Below are 21,269 nucleotides of genomic sequence, written 5' to 3' on the forward strand. Positions count from 1 at the left end.
GCTGAAGGGCTGGACTGCTGGGGTACTGCACTCTGTAGGGTCAAGCACAATCCATCTGGGGGCCATGGCACTGCAGCACCCGCTTCAGCTCTGGGCTGAAGGATCCAGAGACTCAAGGGCTACCTTTTTGCTGAATCAGGAGCTGGGGGAAAGTTGAGCAAAGCTACAAAAGTGACAAATTTGCAATACAACCAAGGGATACTGAAGAGTGGTTATATCATTAACACAATGGGATAAACATAATGTGCAAGTTGTGGTGAGGACCAACTCTTTACAGCATGCTCTGTAGCACAGGTGAGGGGTAAAGGGCAGGGGCTAAAAGGAGGTACATAGGACACCAAACAGTACCTCTTCACTCTTTCAAACCATTTTTCCTAGTGTTCAGCAAAACACAGAGCACAGGAAAAGCACTAAACAAGGAATGAAAGCAAAAGTAGGCCAGGGAGCTCAGGCCACATGAACTTACTCGCTTCTCCACGGGAACTTTGTTATAGTATCTGATTGAGTCCTTTCCCAGGAAGTCAAACTCCACCACATACTCCTGACCATCCAGCTCCGGGTGCAGATTGATGTGCTCCACACGAAGCGAGCAGCAACCTACAGTGTCCGCTGTTTCTCCTTCCTCCTTCTCGTTGCCTGCTCGCAGAGCAAGCTGTCCCGGGAGGAGATTGCGGGGAGGGGGGGGGGGGGGGGGGGGGGGGGGGAGAAGATAAGCATGAATGAAGAACTTCAATATCATACACTGTCTAGGAAACCCAAATCAGAAGCATCCCAAGTCTCTCTGGGGCCAGGGCATCAGTCTGCAAGGCTCAGGAGTTCTGGATCTGCACTGTTGCTTCTTCCCTTATCAAATACAGTGTGGAGAGAGAATCAAGGGCTATTAACCTTCCCTAAAAAATATCTCTCTACTCTGTCCTTTCAAATGGGGATGGAGGAAAGAAGATATTTAAAACTGTGAGCAGTCAAACTCAAAAAGCTAGTCTCTGAATTTTTCTTAATGTTTAATTCAGAACTTGTGTTAAACATAAACCGTGCTAAAACCAAGGGAAAACATGAAACCTTATTTTCCTGAAACAGTGCGAGAAACTGATCTCGAAAGCACCGTCTTCCAAACTGTAGTTGTGATACATTGGCGATCATTTAACTCATTTTCATGAATTTGTGTGCCATCCTTACATAGGGGCCACGCTAATCTTCTCTGTATCATTCCAATTTTACTGTGTGCTGCCGAAGCAAGCACTATTTAACCAGTTTTAAGGATTATAGCCATCCTTTTTAAAAATAAGGAACAGAGGAAAACCTATCAGAATTTGCTGCTCAAAGAAAGGCTGAGCATTGTTTTGTGTGACATATGTTTCACTTATACACAAACACAAATATACTTATATGTTGGGTTGTGATATAAAATATTTTTGGGGGTGGCATGTGGTCAAAGAGTTTGCAAATGTCAGTCTTTCTGGCACATTTAGACTCATGAAAGTCCTTCTATTAGACAGACTGGAGGTAGCAGCACTCAGTCTGACACTGAACACCTGTCTTGCCACTTCTACCTTCCTTACTAGGCTAGAGACTGGGTGAGCAGGATGACAGATTACTGGGCTGTCACTGCCTCTCCAGCAGTACTTAAAGCACCGGGCCTGGAGAAAGACATGCCTCCCTCCATCTTCATGAAGATGAACATGGTAGGCAGTGTGACAGGAAGATGCCCTCACCTTATCAATGAAGTACAGGGCTACAGCTCTCTGCCGGACTTTCATCTCTTTGGACTTCCAGTCTTCCCGATACTGGTTCCGGATCTTATCCACACACTTCTTCAGCCTCCGAGCAGTCTCATATTTCTGCCAGTCTTTCTCACCCTGCAAAGACCCAGACCCAAGCGGGGTTGCTTAGGGATAGTGGAATAAAGACAGACACTGAATATCCAACTTCAGAGCTCTGAACCAAAGAGAAGGAACTTGAGCTTCAGTGAAGCGAGGCATTTACCAGGTGACAATGTGCGCTGTCCCATTCCCTGACAGGCAAAACTGGTTCCTGTCTGATTGCTAACAAAGCCTCTGGCTTTCATTTTGTGAAATGTTTTATGTTCTTAAGAAAGCCCACATGATATGTCCCCCAAATTAACTTCTGTCAATACAAAGGGTATAAACATCCCTAATCCCACATCAGCATCACAGTCTTGTTGCTGAATCTGTGACCCAAGAGCAGTTTTTTGCTAGGACTGAACTTCATTAAATTCAAGACAATCCTTCACAGTTTGATGGAACTGTCAAGGAAGCAGAACCAGAGATTACAGCTTATAATTACTAAGGAACACAATGACTTCCAGGAACAGCTACAATTATTCACCATTTTCTAACTTCTGCATTTAAAAGTATTCTTGATGAGACTGAGGGAAACTGTTATTGTGAAGATGGTTTTTTTAACATTAGAGCTTTTGGTGGCAGGTTTAAAAATTGATTCTAAAGTCAATGTAAGGTTTTTAAAAGGGTGTGAAAAGACAATCTAATCAACAGCAAGGGAAGATTTCTGTGACCTTGTTAAATGGAAAAAGTCACAAGCAAGGACTGATGATAATGTCAAGTGAGCAAGGAAAGGGGAAAAAAAGAAAAGAAAATTGGAGAAATCCAAAATGGCTAGGGATTATTACAAGGCCAGAAACAGACTGTATGACATGGACACAGGGATAGAATTTAAGAACTCAAGAATCTCTGCTCTTAATTCCCCCAGCCCACAACCGAGGAGAGCTACAGTGATTTCTACCTATGACACAGACATGTGGTCTCTGAGGCCTAAGACCTGTGGTCAACGCATCTGGCCTTCGGAGCACGCAGGAGTGCGGGACACACGAAGCAAGAAATGTCTGCTACTTCTAGTTCCAAACATTCACAAATGAAAGCTTACCCAGCTACGCTGATGAGTCATCAGCACTCTCCCCCAACTGTGTGTGGTATAGTGCTGTGTGCTTGTCTGGCTATAAAACAAGCGATTCCTTAACTACCTGTTGTTGTGGGTGGGTGATTTAGTGGTTGAGTGGTACAGGAGAAATATCCAAGTTCTATATGCTGACAATGGGAAGCTGAAAATTTCTCTCTGGTTCTTCTAAGTTTACTCTGACACTGAAGAGGGCAAATAAGAAAAAGGTGTGACAGAAGCTTTCCTCTTGTAAGTAATAAATCTCAAGACAGTAATGAATCTCCCTCACAACCCGTCTTACACACATGAAAGGCTCATCTGCAACAGCACAGTCACCAGTTCAGAAGCAGGCTCTTTCCCATCATTCTGATGCACACAGGCCTACCAAAACCTGAGTCTGTGTCTTCATCTGCCCATTCCTTAGCCACACCACTGAAGCAAAGTTTACAAACCTAACAAGTCAGTCATTCACAGGCCATAACCACCAGACCAACTGTTCTTCACAGGCTGGCTAGGCTCCTAGCACAGGGATCCAGGATTCTCTCAAATAAGGGCACAGAGATGGGAGTAATGGGAGAAGCCACCCGACTGAGCTGAACTGAACTAGGTCTAACAGCAGAGGGCTGGCTTCTAGGAAGTGTGCTTATCCCTGCAGTGTTCAGCTTCCCTGAATAGAATTCAGAGAGCGAACGGCATCTGAACCCCAAACCCAAGTAATTTAAACGAAAGAGAATAAACTGGCCCTAGGTATTTATACCATGTTTAAAACTAAAATCTATCCAGCTTTCCATATATGTCCATTCTTAAATATCATGGTCTTATTGATTTACAGAGTTCTTTATAGATTCAAATAGGTAGTATTTTTTCTTCTAATACTTCCTTTCAATCTTTCACTCTAAATCTTCTAAAAAGTTTATGTTACACATTTTTAAGTATACAGTTAGATCAGTTTTGACAATCAATAATACATGTAACCCACACCCTATCAAGTTAAGAGAATATTTCTGTCAATCCAGAAAAGTTCCCTCATATGTATATGTATGGTATGTTCCATGATGACCCCTAATGTGTCTGACTACACTGTACTGTATTTATTCTGACAATGGACTCCTGGGATGTTTCCAGTTTTAGACTCACATAAACGCAGCATTATGAACACTGCTGTGCAGTCTTTGTGGACATGTTTTCATTTTATTTGCAGCAGAAATACCTGGAAGTGGAAACAGTAGTTTACTGCGGCTTAAATTTGCCTTCCACTGACAGATAGTGACGATGAGTAGCGCTCTGTCACATGCTTTGTTACTGGCTGTTCCTCTGTCTTCTAAAGCATCCAACTTTTGCTCTTTTATTATGAGGATGTTTATCTTTTTTATTATTGAATGATACGAATTCTCTGTATATACAGGATACAAGCCTTTGTCAGCTATACATGTTGCAAATGTTTTCTCCCTGTTACCTGTATATTTGTTTTCTTAGTAGTGTCCTTTGTTGAACAAAAATTTTTTAATGAAGTTCACTGTTTCAATTGTTTATTGTTTACTGTGTCCAAGAAATCTACTCCAAGGTCATGAAGATGTTCTGCCATGACATCATCTAGAAGCTTTAATGGTCTAGCTTCTAGCTCTTTTACGCTTTAAAATTTAGAACTGTATACTAAAAAGTCAGGTTCAGAACATAATTTTTAAAAATAAGCATGTCTTACTTTCCCCTTCTAATAAAACTCACCAAAATCAGAACTTCCCAAGGCTATAAAGTTTTATAAAGGCATTTTTCTTCCAGCCTATAATCCCCAGATGGTTACATTTAAAAGGTTGTAGATACATACATCTTTGAAACCCCAGAATTATAGGTTCTAAAGAGAAAAAGCAGAGATGTGTACTTGGCACTGAGAATATTTGAGTATGACTGAATGCAATGTGATAGCAACAGTGATCCTGAAGGTTGCTATACTTCATTTACAAGTAAAATTATGAATTTTATTTGTAAAGTTAAAACTGGTTTGAGGAGCCTTAATTTTACTAAGGCTGAACCTCAGGTTATAAGACCAGATAATGCTTGGCAGAGGCTGGACTTAGTGGTTGAATACCTACTATAAGCAATCCTTTTGTAACCTCTATATCCATGGTTTATCTGGGATCAGAGAGTTTTGTTGAAAACACAGGTTCCAGAGAGCTATCATTTCCCCTGCCATTTCAGATTCTAAGAGTACCAAGTACAGAGTGGAAGAAGAAAGGAATGGAAACACTTGCAAGAAGATGTCTGTTTAATGGAAATCCTGGGAGAAAAAGCAGAACAAACCAAGATGAGCACACACAGATGTGAATGAGCTCAGGACAATCTTATCAGTAGCTGAACCATGTGTTACTGTGACTCTCAAAAGTCTTGATCCTTTCAATGACCTGTGAGACTGGAAGTACTGTAACCCTGGTTATGGCCGCAAGTAGACCAATCCAAGTTTCTAGAAAGGGGCAAAGACAGGATACATCAGAAGGACACATTTCAGCTGTGCTTTCTACCTTTCACAAACCACAAGTTTTCAATTATCAAAAATCCGTAAGTCACATCATACTTGAGTTAAATTCCTTGATGGAACAGAGATGGAGTAGAAAGGTCTAGCAATATTACATGGGAGACATGAATGAACAAAATATAGATACAAAAACAAGCAAACAATCTTAGGAGAAATCTCAGGAGGCTGAGCAGAAAGGTGTGCCCCATGATGGTAGCCTCCTATAAACTGGACCCAAAGTCTTCCATGAAGTAAAACTACCAATTACCACCCTTCACCCTCTTTCACAAAAATGTACTCTTTATAGGCCTCTGGGTCAGATCAGGTCAGTGAATTCATGCTTTAATCATCACTTTCCTCCACACACAGCAATGGAAGTGCTTCATACAAAAAGGGGCCTTATCGTTTTTTACACAACCTGAAGCCAGGGGCTGTGTCAACTTGGGCTGAGCTGGGCTAGACTCCCTCTAAGACAAGAGGAGTGAGCAGAGAAGTGCAGAGCAAAGAGAAAGAAAAGGGAATGATACAGAAACAAAAACTACTTCCCAGTCAATAGGGTTCACAAACTAACTCCAAAATATATGAGGAAATGGGTTAGAAGAACTGTCAACAAAAATAATTAGTACATGAATTTACTTCAGGTAACATTTTTAAAGAACAAAGATTTTCAGGAGAGAAAAAAAAAAATCTACTAAAAAGGACTCCAAAAGTGATAAAATAAAAAACCTCTATGGAAAAAATTAGGACATAATATTGAAGGATATATTCAAAGACATGAATTAATGGCGAGGCATGTAACAGGTTCATGGATGAGAAGATTCGATAAAATAATCTCAATATTTACCCTCTGTTAATCTATAATTTCAGGACTTCCCTGGTGGTCCACTGGCTAAGACTCTGTGCTCAGAATGCAGGGGGCCCTGGATTCGATACTTGGTGAGGGAACTAGATCCCACATGTTGCATCTAAGAGTTCACATGCCTCAACGAAAGATTCAGCGTGCTGCAACTAAGACCCAGTGCAGCCAAATAAACAAAGTACATATTTTTTTAAAAATCTGTAATTTCAATGCAATCCTATAAAAAAACTCAATAGCCTTCATTAGAACTCGACAAATTTATCTCAAAATTAATGTGAAAAAGCAGAGAGCCAAGACAATTTTGAAGAATGAGACAAAGAAAACTTGTCCTACTCAATAGTAAGACTTCATAAAGCTACAGTAGGTCAGACAGTGTGCTACTGATGAAGAAACAGACAACAGGACAGAGAGCCCAGAAACAATATGACATACATGTAGAAACGTGATGTATGAGAGAGGAGTAAACACAACTAACTTGTTCTAGGACAACTGGTTATGCATTTGGAAAAAATATAGTGTATCTCAACCTCAAACCATCTACAAAAATACATTCTAATGGATTATAGATACAAACATCTTTTAAAGAGCAAAGTTTTAGAAATGATGGCAGAGATATGGAAAAAAGAGAAACTTGAGCACAATGTTGGGAGGATGGTGGTGAGGTAAACTGGTTCCAGTACTTCAGAGAACAATTTGGAAATATCTAATAAAGACTCTTTAAAGAAAATTTTCATCTATATACACAAGGAAAATGTGTTTATTCCAGCACTATTTATATTAGGAAATGACTGTAAACTCTAATTAAATGTTTGCTGACAAGAGAACAGATGACTTTTTATATAACAATACTATGTAACAAATAAAAATGGGTAAATTAGAAATATGTATCAAGATAATAAACTCTCAAAACCAAAGGGTGGTGAAATAAGTTGCAAAATGATCTCAATAAATATCCAACTTTAAATCAAACCTTGTAAAACAATACTACATGGTGTTCATGGACACATAATGTACTAAAAATACACACAAGAATGAAAACATTAAATTCATTTTAGTATTCTCCAGGGAAAGAGATAAATGTTACCTAGTGAGCTTCAGCTATGTTTATCACAATACTTTTTATGAAATGAAGCAGTTGAAAAAATAGGACACAATGTTAAGGTTTGACACGGGCAGATGGAGGGCGCTATATGAATGACTGTTATATCTATTTTTGTATATTGGAAATATATCATTGAAAATAAAATCGTTATAGCTTGTATCTTTCCGCTTTTATCTAAAAAGAGACTCTTATCTCCTGCTGGCAATGCACTTAAAAAAAACTATTTAACACACTGTCAAACCTCAACCTCTGAAGATCTATTCTGAGTCGGAGATAACTGAGGACAGGCAGAAAGCTTAAGAAATCACATTTATTTCCCCCTCAACAGTACTACTCTCCAAGCCTTTAACAACTTTTCATGACTCAGGATCGCAACCCAGCTGCTGGAGTGAGCCACTCTGCACTGGATATAAGGTTCTAGGCAGGGCCTACATCTATGTGACTTTCTAGGTTTACTACCATAACCATTACTCAGAAACCTGCTTAAGTCCTTACAGTGCATAAGAGGTGTCTGGATATTGTCTGAATGAATTGGCTGGTTCTCCTCAGATATGCAGATGACACCACCCTTATGGCAGAAAGTGAAGAGGAGCTAAAAAGCCTCTTGATGAAAGCGAAAGGAGAGTGAAAAGTTGGCTTAAAGCTCAACATTCAGAAAACGAAGATCATGGCATCCGGTCTCATCACTTCATGGCAAATAGATGGGGAAACAGTGGAAAGTGTCAGACTTTATTTTTGGGGGCTCCAAAATCACTGCAGATGGTGACTGCAGCCATGAAATTAAAAGACGCTTACTCCTTGGAAGAAAAGTTATGACCAACCTAGATAGCATACTGAAAAGCAGAGACATTACTTTGCCAACCAAGGTCCGTCTAGTCAAGGCTATGGTTTTTCCAGTGGTCATGTATGGATGTGAGAGTTGGACTGTGAAGAAAGCTGAGCGCCGAAGAATTGATGCTTTTGAATTGTGGTGTTGGAGAAGACTCTTGAGAGTCCCTTGGACTGCAAGGAGATCCAACCAGTCCATTCTGAAGGAGATCAGCCCTGGGTGTTCTTTGGAAGGAATGATGCTAAAGGTGAAACTCCAGTACTTTGGCCACCTCATGTGAAGAGTTGATTCATTGGAAAAGACTCTGATGCTGGGAGGGATTGGGGGTAGGAGAAGAAGGGGACGACAGAGGATGAGATGGCTGGATGGCATCACCGACTCGATGCACACAAGTTTGGGTGAACTCTGGGAGTTGGTGATGGACAGGGAGGCTTGGTGTGCTGTGATTCATGGGGTTGCAAAGAGTTGGACACGACTGAGCGACTGAACTGAACTGAACTGCCCTTAGGGAATTCCACTCAGCTTATCTAACAAGGCTCTCAACCCCAGAGACTCCTACAATCACTGTGAATCCTGCCTATGAGAGCGCACAGTCCTTGTGTATTTGGCATCTGTTCATCTCTCTTGACCCCTGCTGCCATCATCCTAAGTCACTGTCACTTCTTGGCTGGAGTACTGCAACAGCCTCCTCTTGGTCTCCCTACTTCCTGGATCCAATCCAGTCTCCACAGAGCAGTAGTTGGAATGATCAATTATATCACAGGTTTCTAAAACACAAATCTGGCATCATTCCCCTTTAAAACCCAGTGGCTTCCTACTGGATTTAGATAATATAAAAAAAACTGAAGGAAGCATTTTAAGATCTGGCCTGCATCCCTGTCTCCAGTCCCCTCCTCATCGTATCTCTCTTGATCATTTTACTCAAACTACAGTCCTTGAGACCACCAGTTCTTTCTTTCTTCAGGGATTTCAAAAGGCTACTTTATTTGTCTGAAATGCCCATTCCCCTATCCTTTTTCCCCTATCCTTTCCATGGATAAATCCTGGAGAAAAAGTGCCCAACTGTTTGCGACCCCATGGACAGTAGCCTGCACCAAGCTCCTCCGTCCATGGGATTTTCAAGACAAGAGTACCGGAGTGGGTTGCCATTTCCTTATCCAGGGAATTTTCCCAACCCAGGGATCGAACCCAGGTCTCTTGCATTGTAGACAGACAATTTACTGTCTGAGCCACCAGGGAAGTCCATGGATAAATCCTACTCACCCAAGTCTCATTTTAAACGTTACTTCCTCAAAAAGGCATTTCCTAAGCCCTGGAAGCCAGATCAGGTGCTCGGGTATACTCTCAAATGGTACCCTGTATCCTCCGCAGCACTGACAACAGTTCACATTCACTAATGTGATTATGCATTATGCCTGCATATCGGATCAAGACACTCCTCTGTTCCAAGTGAATGGTTCTCCATCAAATGCAGAACATGGTCTAGTCACTTTAGTGTGGCATTTAAGGTTGGATACAATCTGGCCTCTCGCAGACTAAATTTATCTGTAAAATGGTGGCATTAGTACATGTCTGGTATGGTTATTAAAAGAATCAGATGTCAACTTAAATGAAAATACTTTTTAACAGTAATCCAGTATCCTTCATTTTGATAATTTTTTTTAACTGGGTGAATAATATAAAATTCACCCCAACAGTAGTGACATTTGGCATATTTACAATGTTACCCAACCATCACTTGATAATTCCTTTTGTTACTCCTTTTTCATACCCCTCCTCTCTGTCCATATGACATACTGCTCTTTGAAATACCTCTCTTTTGAGACCTAACTGCAACCAAATTTCCTTTAAAAAGTTGTTCTATTCTCTAACTGCTGGGAATAACTGCTCCCTTTATCTAGCATTTAACATTTACCTTTCTAATACAACTGAATTCTTACCCAATTTGCCCAGCAGGCCGTAAGTTCTTTCAGGGCTAAAATCACTTTTCATCTACCTTGCTCACCCTATAGCTCTGTGGTATTTCAGAACAGGAATATAACATGTTTCTTAAAGTGATTTTGACTTTTATTTGCCATGGGGGTTCTCGTTCTGATTCCATGCTCACTTTAAGAACAGTGTCATTTTCCAATTACACTGAAGAACACATACACAGGGGCATTTTTCATTAGGACACAGGACTATAAGCTAGAAAATGTGCAGTCTGGTCTTAAAAAGACTCATGGCCTTTTGAGCTGTGGCTTTCAAATATTAACAAGTGTTTAATAAACTATAAACCAAGATTAAGGGGGGCTTTACTCTCAGTGCCCTGAATATAAACAGTCCGTCTATACAGAACTAATTCTGTTGTTTTTTTTTTTTTTGCAGAACTCATCTCTTAAGTTGACATTCGTATTTCCACAGTATATCTGAGGGATTCATTCAAGCAGGGTATGCCTAGCAGGCTAACAAGAACTGATAGTCCTTCCAAGAGAGTTTTCTCTTTTCAATAACAGTATCAATAAACAGTAACACACGTGTATACAACAGTTGAAGATATGCTTTCCCAAACATTATCCCATTAAGTCCTGGTGGAATCTACTCAGATGAAGACTTAGGAAGACAAAGTATGTAAGACTCCAGATTTTATAACTCTTTCTGGATTCAGAGTAATTATATTCCTTTCTTCAGAGCCCAGAAAGGTGAGGAAGAGGAAGACAACTAGCTGTAGAAACCAATATACATTTACCACATTTTTCATTAGTCTGACCACTTGACAGTAAGCAATGTAAAAGCAAGGACTGTGTGTCTGTCTTGTTTACCAATGTAATTCCTAGCACCATGCCTACACTGTGCCAGGCTCATACAGGGATTTCAATTAGTATCTGCAAATTAATAAATAAGATTACACTGTGATGTAGAAAATGGAAACATCTTAGGGGGTGGTCACCAGATAATGCTAACTACGAAAAGTACCCTTTTTTGTGGGTGGGGATGGTTTTCAATTTGTCAAAATGATTCTAGAAGCTGAGGACATTAGATTTCAAATAAAATGACAAGAGATTTTCAGCCCCACTAACTGGTGCAGCTCTTGGCTACCACTTACCTTGATTCGTGAGCTGGGGTTCAGCATGATGTATTTAATAGAACCTTGGATGTTCTCTGTCCAGGAGACTAGCCAAGTAACCTTGTTATCGTGTCGGACTTCTTTCCACTTATGACCTGGAGGAGGAGAAGGAACCTTGGCATCTCTGTGGAAATAAAGCAGTAGAGCAGTGAGGTGGGAAGCAGTGACCAATTTCACTTTTCATCACTGGAAGTGGATGAATCTGTGAGCACGTATTTCCAAGCTTCCTCCTCACCAGTCAATATATGATAAGCACCTGAAGATCTATACATAGAAATACCATGCTGCTCCCAGTCTTCTGTAATGTGAGGGGAAAATCCAAACTACCGAGAACAAAGGAAGCCACCCACTTCATTTCTGGCCAAAGGACGAACGAACTGTGCTCACTTGCTACAGTTGATGATTATATCCTCAGGCATGATTCGTCTCTTCAGCATGCCCATCTTGGGGTGGTTGCCGCGGCCACGGAAAAGCCCAGGAGGTTCTATCTTGAAGTTGGCGATCCTCTCTCTGTGGTTGTCCATAACACAAAAGCCATATTCTTTCAGTAATTTTTCATTCTCCTCTTTGATTTTCTGGAAGACAGCCAAAAAGTACTCAAAGGGGATTCAATCTACTGTTCTCTACTTACACATTTCTTAGCTCTTGTGTGAGAACAGGTCCAGGTAGAGAAAAGTCTAAAAATCACTAAGAAACAAATTCAGATAAAGGAAAACCTATGAAATTCTTTTCTTTTTCACTGCATGGCTTGTGGGACCTTGTTCCCTGACTAGGGATCGAACCCAGGCACCCTGCAGTAGAAGCTCAGAGTCCTAACCACTGGACCACCAAGGAATTTCTGAAGAACCAGAGTTTTTTAAAAGCTTAAAATTCTCATATGAACATTATTTCACACAGGGTTTCCAGCACAAAGACACTTGCTATTGATTCTTTACCAGTATATCGGTACATGTATTTCACACTGCGATCCTTTCTCCAAGACAGAAAGATTTGGAGCCTCCTTAGCCTGTGCTAACCCTTCCCTCATATTGATATTATACTCAGCAATTAGATTTAAACTAAGTCCTGCTGCCTTGGGCATAGATAAAGATTCACCTGCTGGTAAGGTATCCTTGGCAGGGCTCTGACATGGTGATACCTATAAAACCTCCTAACATGGATTTTAGTTTGAAAAACACCCCTGAAGTGAAAAATAAAATAAATTTCACTAATTTGGAATACTGAGATGACTAAACTGAGACTGAAAAGCATGGTGCAGGTATCATTCTTACCATTTCTGTAGTAACTAATTTTTTAAACTAAAGGTCAAATAGGTACTCTCAAACAGTGAGTTATATAGAGACAATGGCCTAAATTATATAAACATGTAAATCTAAGATACTGAAATTTAAGGCTTTGAAGTGCCAATAATTCCTTAAAATACTTAACTGCCAGGTATATAAAAATCTTCCAGACCTCTGCTAACCTGTTTTTTTGATCCCAGCCTTGAGCCAAAAAAGTCAAACTCCAGCCTTGAGCCTCTAGATCGGGGAATGGCAAGCTTTTTCTAGATAGAAAATGTTTTAGGCTTGAGAGCCATACGGTTTCTGTTGTACTCAACTTTGCCACTGCTGAAAGCAATCATAGATAATAGGTAAACAAGTTAGATGTGGCATGTTTCAATAAAACTGTTGTACAAAAACGAGCAGCCTATCTATAGTTTGCCTACCAATATTCTAGAGCAAAGTGACATCCTAGAAAGTGACAACCATTTTCAGATACTAGAAAGATCCTTCAGAAATGAGGTTGGCCACAGCTAGAAGATGTAGTTGGATGAGTGTGGCTAAAAACAAAGAAAGAGAACGTGTGTGTGTGTGTGTATGTGTGTACACACATATGGCCAATATGATTTTATCTGTCTTAAGTAACCCTCATATCCAGGAGCCACTGTAGGTCAGACCTGCTCTTCCTTAAACACTGTACTACTGGAGGCTACTGGCTGGTTTTTAGGTTAACAGAACACCAGCTCATACTGAGCCATTTAAACATAATGCCTATTCACATTTTTTAGTCTACGTGAAACCCTTAAGAAAATCGAGACTTCACTAGGCCAAGAATCTTAAATCTTTAGTGTAGAAATCATTAAAGTCAAAACTGTTTTGTAAGAACAAGAAGAAAATTAAACTAATCACTAGTTCAAAATTCTCCAGAGGTTTAAGAAATTCTGCAGTACCAGTTTCTCTTCCTTGCTCATCTGTTTCCGAGCTTCTGTCTGGGCTTTGAAATACTGGCTCATCTGGGTAAAATCACATTTGCTGAGGCTGGTGATAATATTCTTCTCTTCATTGGTCATTTCCTAGTTAAAAGAAAAGGGGGAGACAGAAAAAGACAGTAAATAAACTAATAAGCCCTCAAGTTTCTCCACAATTACAGCAAAGTATCATGTTCTCAGTCCAAGAGCATCTAGTGAGGCAGTCAATCTAAACTTGAGAATTTTGGGGGGAAAAAGAAACAATTTTATTTCCTTGTTCTATTGTAAAATATGCATGTGGTAGAAAAATATTTAGGATAACAACAATGAAAAGGGTTAACTCTCATGTCATTTTTTAGATTCCTTAGCACATTGCCACAATCTTCTAAGCATAAATACCATGGCTGGAGAAACACAAATATATATATATCATTTAGTGATGAAAGAAACATTTCCATGCTCCTTCTCTCTTAGAAACATCCTTACTCTATTCACTTATTAAATCTTATTTTTATAGCTATTCAGAAAGTGAACTTCAGCTCAGCCTCTGTTCACATTCTCCAAATTAAGAATAAGGAAATTGTTTAAAATCACCTAGGCAGACAAAGGATATGTGATGTTAAGAGCAGAAAGTACCTAAAGCTAAAGAGAGTGAATCAAAAGGGACCAGGACAATGCTAATGCATGTTTCTTTGCAATAGGAGACAGAGGGCAGTCCCGAGAGACAAACTTTCCTTTGCTCAACTGGAGCTGAGGTTTCTGTTTGACCTAATCTGATAAACTCTCCTGGCTACAGCTGCAGGAGAGCCAAGAGGAAAAGAAACACAGTTATTCTTATTGGATAGAAAACCTATATAATACAGTAAATGAACAGGGGGGAGGAAAAAATCCCAACTTTCAATACAATAAAATTCTTAAAACTCAAATTGTATATCAGGGAATTCTTTTGGTTAAATTATCATTTATTACTTAGTAGTAGAGATCAGTGTTTTTGTTAAGGGGCTAGGATATTAATACATGGGCTACAATACCTTTCTCCAGTCTTTAAAGAAATTTTTCCTAAATATTTCCTTAGTAGTATATTCATGGTCGAGCATTTTTGCAAAGAACGTAGCTACTTCTTCCGCTTTGGGGCTCAGCTTCATGACTTTACCTAGAGACAAAAGTGGTTCCAAAAAATGAGGTGCTGTATTCATGTTCTGAGGTTAAACACTGAGGTTCTGGAGACATCTTCTTTCATAATGGTTTATTTACCTTCTGAAGGTATATATATAAAGGTCTGGTGACGCGTGGTAACAACAACAACAAAAACAGTATTATCGATTAACATCTACTTGTATGAATTTTCCTTCTCTTTAGCAGATATTTACCTGGGTCATTCTCTGGAGACTATGCCAGTAAATTGTTCCCAGGAGCCTGCTCAGGACAGGGATGACCTGGGGGAGGCCCAGTCACTCTTCCTTTTCCTTTCAGCAAGCAGGGTCCTTTACACCTCTTCAATGGTTTTTAAAAATCAAATCCTCAGAGGGACTCCTGCCACTGCTAAGCTAAACAGCTTCTGTTCAAGAAGGGGAGGAAGGGATAGGACAGGGAGTGGAAGAAAGGAATTGTGGGGAAAAGAAATAGGCATCTTTCTTCTTCAAAGTTAGGTGGGTGGAATATGAATTAAAAAATATATATATTCATAGCAGGCAAGCCCAGATATCCCATATGAAAAAATTTAAGTAAGACCTTCCTCTAGAACTTTGCTTCTCAATGTATGGTTCATGGACCAGCAGTACTGACATCACATGAGTCTGGCAGAAATGGCAGAATCTCAGGCCCCACCCCAGACCGACTGAACCAAGAACGTACATGCTAATGAGACCCCCAGGTGGCTAGTGTACACACCAGAGTTTGAAATGCCCTGGAACACAGGCATTATTATAAAGTTGCCTCTTTCAAGGAAACAGGACTCATCCAGAACACAGGGATGACAGGGGTTCGTGGCATTATACACATTTTTCCACTGCCTTACCTGTTACATAGATACTAGTAATTCACCAAGGATTTTCACATTTATTACAGAAAACTAAAACTTAACCCAAGTTCCATTTATTTCAAAACTCAGAAGACATCTCATCTCATGATGGTTAGACAGTTTCATCCCTGATTGCAGGGACGGTATAGGGAACTGCAGCTCTAAACTGAAATTTTCAGGGTAGACAGAAAGAACCTGCTTGAAATCTATAACTTTAAAAGGCCAACAGGTGGCGCCACTTCCCCTCTAAACCTTCTAGCTCCTTCCAAAGACAACACAGCTTGGGAAGGACAGGCTGGCTTTTCAAGAGGTTCCTGCACTTTAGAATTCACTCAAGTCTGAACCAGTGTTGCCAGTTAAGATGTAACACGCTTCCGATATAAAGGAAACCAGTAAGTCACTAAGAATAATACAAATGAAATAAAAGGCAAGAAAGAATGTAAGCTATTCTCCCATACATTTGGTATACTCTGGGAAATTCTGCTGAATTCTGTCCCAATAGAGAAAGCAATTGTGACACCTCCTATTTTAGATGAGCTGCCAAAAGATGAAATGACAGCTCCCAGCAGTAGAAGGGTAGGAGGATGACTTAGAGGTTCCTGGCAAAAGTAGCGCTTTGTAGGAATGGCTGAGTTTCAGGAATAAGAAACTGCTGAGTCAGAGCTGAAAACGAGGTTCTCAGAGGTCATTCATTGCTTCGGCCAGCCCGTGCCCCTCCTCTCTGGCAGGCGCTAAAGGAGTCTGAGAAGTCTCTTCCCTAGAGAGTAGGCAGGACTGACAGTTATCAACTTGGTAGTAAGTCAAATACAACTTTTTGACTTACTGCAGTGTGGGAGTTTACCTAATCAAAAGGAAGAAATTCGAGAAAGACCAAATAAGAAAATGTGAGAGCCCTGGAGCTGGGAGCTCCGATAGGGCAAGAATGTAGAAGGGACCAGGGTGACCCGTAATGATTAGTTCAAGCCTTGGCTTCCCATTTCTGAAAGTAAGGGAAACGCAAAGGCTAAACAAAGGAACCCAGCTTTCCTTCAAATCACTTTGGACCTCAAAGTTAGGCTTCACCAATTGAGTCTCCTAAAGTTCAACTCTAAAGGTAAACCTATACTAGGGCTATAGAGTATCTGCGCTTTTATGATTAGCTAAGACTCTTTCTCATCATTGGAGTTTTGGCTTTGAGTCACACTGCAGAGTCTCCAGAATGACCACTATGAGGGCTAACAGTAGAATTCTGTCCCAAGCTCTCCAGTCAACACAGGTCAGAATGAGGCTATAAATCCTGCGAGATCACACATTCCATGAGACCGGAGATTCGTCCGTATTGTCCACTGCTGGGTCTTGGTGTCTGAATACAGCACGTTGAATAAATACAGTTTAAAACAATGAATTCCAGTTTTACAAGTTTGACATGTTCTTCATTTCCAAGACCCAGCCTTTCAGTATAAACTACTACCCCTGACCTTTAAGCATCCATGGCCCGAAACCACTGCTGGTGGACAGAGACATGCTTTTCAGCAGTTCTCCTGGCTTAGTTTCTCAAAGTTTGGTCAGCAGACCACTTGGTTCAGAAGCACCCATGATCACTCAATATCAATTAAATGAGCCCAGATCCACCTGGTAAATCTAAAGCACATGAGAGTTTGAGGAATAATACTCTGGTTATTTCTGGAGAAAATCCTTGGAATGAGGGAAATCAGTTGAGTATTTCTGGAGAAAACCCTTGGAATAAGGGAAATAAGTTGAGAATTACCATCTGCATACTGCTTTACGCCAATAAGGGAGCATCAAGGACTACTCTCAAAATTTTCAACCCAAGGACAGAGGTCTAAGGTTGTTCTCAAAGAACTAGGCAGGATATTTCCTCAGAGCAGCTCATCACACTTGACTGCACAAAGGACAACAGCACAGTGTTGTGCCATAGAGACTGAGTGATAGACACCTACCAGCCCTACCTAGAAGTTGATGGCAGGCTAATTAATTAGTCCTCAACCAAGCACTAATTCTATTTCTAGCAGTGAGTAGCTTGTGAGCTTGCATTATATCACTAAAATAAAATACTACCATTGAAGTAAGTTTTTTCTAAGAACGCTTATAAAGAGTAGCTCCTTAGAAATGTCACTCAGATAAAAACATTTAGCTTGTGGACCAAGGGCTGGCTGCGACCTATGTAGCTGCACCTTTTTGAGACCACGACTCAAAGGGAAACAAGGGAGATAAGACAGCTCCTTTCTCACGGAACTTTTCCTGTACCAAATGAAGTTTTAAGGATTAACGCCTGATGGCCCTTTCCCCAAACCATACAATGACATGAGAACAAAATGAAATAAACAAAAAGGATAATACAGAACAAGATGCTTCCCCACTTTCTATCCCTAAATAGAAGACACTCTTTCCTTGGCCAAGAACTGGACAACCTTGGAACAACTCACCATCATAGTAAAACTTGACATTCTCTGGAAGAGGTTCATATGGTGGAGCGAATACAGGACCTTTATGTTCTAGGAATTTCCATTTGATGCCTTCAGGATAGCGTTCTTCTTCCCACCTTTAAAAGACAAAGTACAACCTCATTTAGCGATCACTTTACCTGATATTGAGATTATCACTGATTAAATACCAAAATAATTATCTACTCAACTGATTGGTGCTCTGGAATGACTCTGGTTCCCACATTCAAGATCTGGGTCAAAAAAACTAGCATCCTTCACTTTGAAAAAGCCAACGCTTACAACAAAGATGATGGATTACCCAAGTGAATGGAGGAAAACACATTTCAACAGTTTAGTTCAAAGAAATTGAGTATATGAGCTCATTATTTAGCAATGATCACAGCTGTTTTATCACAATGGTGTACAAGTAAGCCACAATCGTGTACATGATGGAGACACTATTTTATACACTGATACAAAGCAAAAGGCCTCCTGGGAATGGAGATATTGGGTGAAGGTACAGGGAAAACCACCCTTTGAGAAAGTGGCGGTGGTGGTGCTTTAGTCACTAAGTCGTGTCTGACCCGATGTGACCCCATGAACTGTAATCCACCAGGTTCCTCTGTCCGTGAGATTTCCCAGGCAGTAAAGTTTGGAGTCCTAACTACTGGACTGCCAGGGAATTTCCAACTCCAGTGTTTTAAAATTAAGATTCCAGCTTTTTATCATTCCTCCTAATTCCATCATGTTCATCCCAAGGGCTCATGATAGCTTAAGCATTTAAGCAAATTAAGAGATTCACTCAACACTAAACCTCAGTTTAAAGAGAAAGAACATATCCTATGACACACGCTGATATCACTGGATCAACAGCTACTAGTATAGAAATAAAAACAGTCGTTGGCCTTTTGGGCCCCATCAACAATTCATCAAAAAAGTTAGGAAAAACATGTGCTTAATCACACTTAACCCCATCAACAAATTCCCCAGTTTCTAGATCTTTTCATGAAGAATCATCTGTTTAGAATAAATATGGGATAAATGTTCCAACCGCTCAACCCTGACACGAAAGTACACTCAATTCAAAGTAGAGTTGAAACCCTCTAAAGCTATGATGGGTAACAGTTAAAACTGGGATCATATTTCTCACTTTTTAAGGAATCTCCATACTGCCCTCGATAGTGGATATAGGAATATGGAATGCATATCTACTTGCATTCCCACCAAAAGTACAAGAGGGTTCCCTTTTCTCCACACCCTCTCCCACATTTATTGTTTGTAGATTTTTTGATAATGGCCATTCTGACCAGTATGAGGTGATACCTCACTGTAGTTTTGATTTGCATTGTTCTAATAATGAGCGACACTGAGCATCATTTCATGTTTGTTGGCCATTTACAAGTCTTCTTTAGAAAAATGTCTGTTTAGGTCTTCTGCCCATTTTCTGATTGGGTTGTTTATTTTTCTGGTATTGAGCTGCATGAGCTGCTTGTATATTCTGGAGGTTAATCCTTTGTCAGTTGTTTCATTTGTAATTATTTTCTCCCATTCTGAGGGATGTCGTTTCATCTTGTTGATTGTTTCCTTTGCTGTGCAAAAGCTTTTAAGTATTACTCAGCCATAGAAAGGAACTCATCGGAACGTGGAAGCAACCTAGATGTCCACTGACAGATGAATGGAAAAAGTAGTTGTGGTACATACACACAATGAAATATTACTCAGCCATAAAAAGGAACAATATATTTCAGTCAGTTCTGATGAGGTGGATGAACCTAGAGATTATTATAAAGAATGAAGTAAGTCAGAAAGAGAAAGACAAATATACACTAACACATATAGGAATCTAGAAAGATGGTTCTGAAGAATTTATTTGCAGGGAAGCAATGGAGAAACAGACATAGAGAACAGACTTATGGCCATGGGGAGAGGGGAGGAGAGGGTGAGATGATGCATGGAGAGAATAACATGGAAACTTATATTACCATATGTAAAATAGACAGACAACGGGAATTCACTGTATGTCTCAGGGAACTCAAAGAGGGGCTCTGTATCAACCTAGAGGGGTGGGGTCGGGAGGGAGATGGGAGAGAGGTTCAAGAGGGAGGGAATATACGTATACAAGGTCCAATGCTGTAAAGAGCAATACAATACTGCATAGGAACCTGGAACGTTAGGTCCATGAATCAAGGCAAATTGGAAGTGGTCAAACAGGAGATGGCAAGAGTGCACGTCGACATCTAGGAATCAGCGAACTAAAATGGACCGGGATGGGTGAATTTAACTCAGATGACCATTATATCTACTACTGCGGGCAGGAATCCCTTAGAAGAAATGGAGTCGCCATCATGGTCAACAGAAGAGTCCAAAATGCAGTACTTGGATGCAATCTCAAAAACAACAGAATGATCTCTGTTTGTTTCCAAGGGAAACCATTCAATATCACAGTAATCCAAGCCTATGCCCCAACCAGTAATGCTGAAGAAGCTGAAGTTGAATGGTTCTATGAAGACCTACAGGACCTTTTAGAACTAACACCCAAAAAAGATGTCCTTTTCATTATAGGGACTGGAATGCAAAAGTAGGAAGTCAAAGAACACCTGGAGTAACAGGCAAATTTGGCCTTGGAATATGGAATGAAGCAGGGCAATGGCAAACAGAGTTTTGCCAAGAGAATGCACTGGTAATAGCAAACACTCTCTTCCAACAACACAAGAGAAGATGCTACACATGGACATCACCAGATGGTCAACACCGAAATCAGACTGATTATATTCTTTGCAGCCAAAGATGGAGAAGCTCTATCAGTCAGCAAAAACAAGACCGGGAGCTGACTGTGGCTCAGATCATGAATTCCTTATTGCCAAACTCAGACTTAAATAGAAGAAAGTGGGGGAAACCACTAAACCATTCAACTATGACCTAAATCAAATCCCTTATGATTATACAGTGGAAGTGAGAAATAGATTTAAGGGACTAGATCTGATAGAGTACCTGATGAACTATGGACTGAGGTTCGTGACATTGTATAGGAGACAGGGATCAAGACCATCCCCACGGAAAAGAAATGTAAAAAAGCAAAATGGCTGTCTGAGGAGGCCTTACAAGTAGCTGTGAAAAGAAGAGAAGTGAAAAGCAAAGGAGAAAAGGAAAGATATTCCCATTTGAATGCAGAGTTCCAAAGAATAGCAAGGAGAGATAAGAAAGCCTTCCTCTGCGGTCAATGCAAAGAAATAGAGGAAAACAACAGAATGGGAAAGACTAGAGATCTCTTAAAG

At 40.3% G+C, this 21,269-nt stretch overlaps 1 protein-coding gene and 1 non-coding gene across 2 annotated transcripts in view; both read right to left on the reverse strand.

Moving 5' to 3' along the window:
- TOP1 (DNA topoisomerase I) overlaps positions 1-21,269 on the reverse strand; it is an 88,173-nt gene that overhangs the window by 8,170 nt on the left and 58,734 nt on the right. The window contains exons 9-15 of the mRNA XM_040248626.1: positions 17,995-18,110; positions 14,580-14,701; positions 13,531-13,653; positions 11,706-11,893; positions 11,298-11,442; positions 1,713-1,856; positions 467-652 (exon numbers count right to left, since the gene is read on the reverse strand). Of these exons, the coding sequence (XP_040104560.1) occupies positions 467-652; positions 1,713-1,856; positions 11,298-11,442; positions 11,706-11,893; positions 13,531-13,653; positions 14,580-14,701; positions 17,995-18,110 (1,024 nt within the window). The remainder of the gene's footprint in view (positions 1-466; positions 653-1,712; positions 1,857-11,297; positions 11,443-11,705; positions 11,894-13,530; positions 13,654-14,579; positions 14,702-17,994; positions 18,111-21,269) is intronic.
- On the reverse strand, positions 1,136-1,238 carry LOC120869637. The gene has a single exon (XR_005722604.1). It is a non-coding gene; the product is annotated as a U6 spliceosomal RNA (small nuclear RNA).

This window comes from Oryx dammah, unplaced genomic scaffold, assembly GCF_014754425.2.
Source record: "Oryx dammah isolate SB20612 unplaced genomic scaffold, SCBI_Odam_1.1 HiC_scaffold_10, whole genome shotgun sequence".
Lineage (NCBI taxonomy): Eukaryota > Metazoa > Chordata > Mammalia > Artiodactyla > Bovidae > Oryx > Oryx dammah.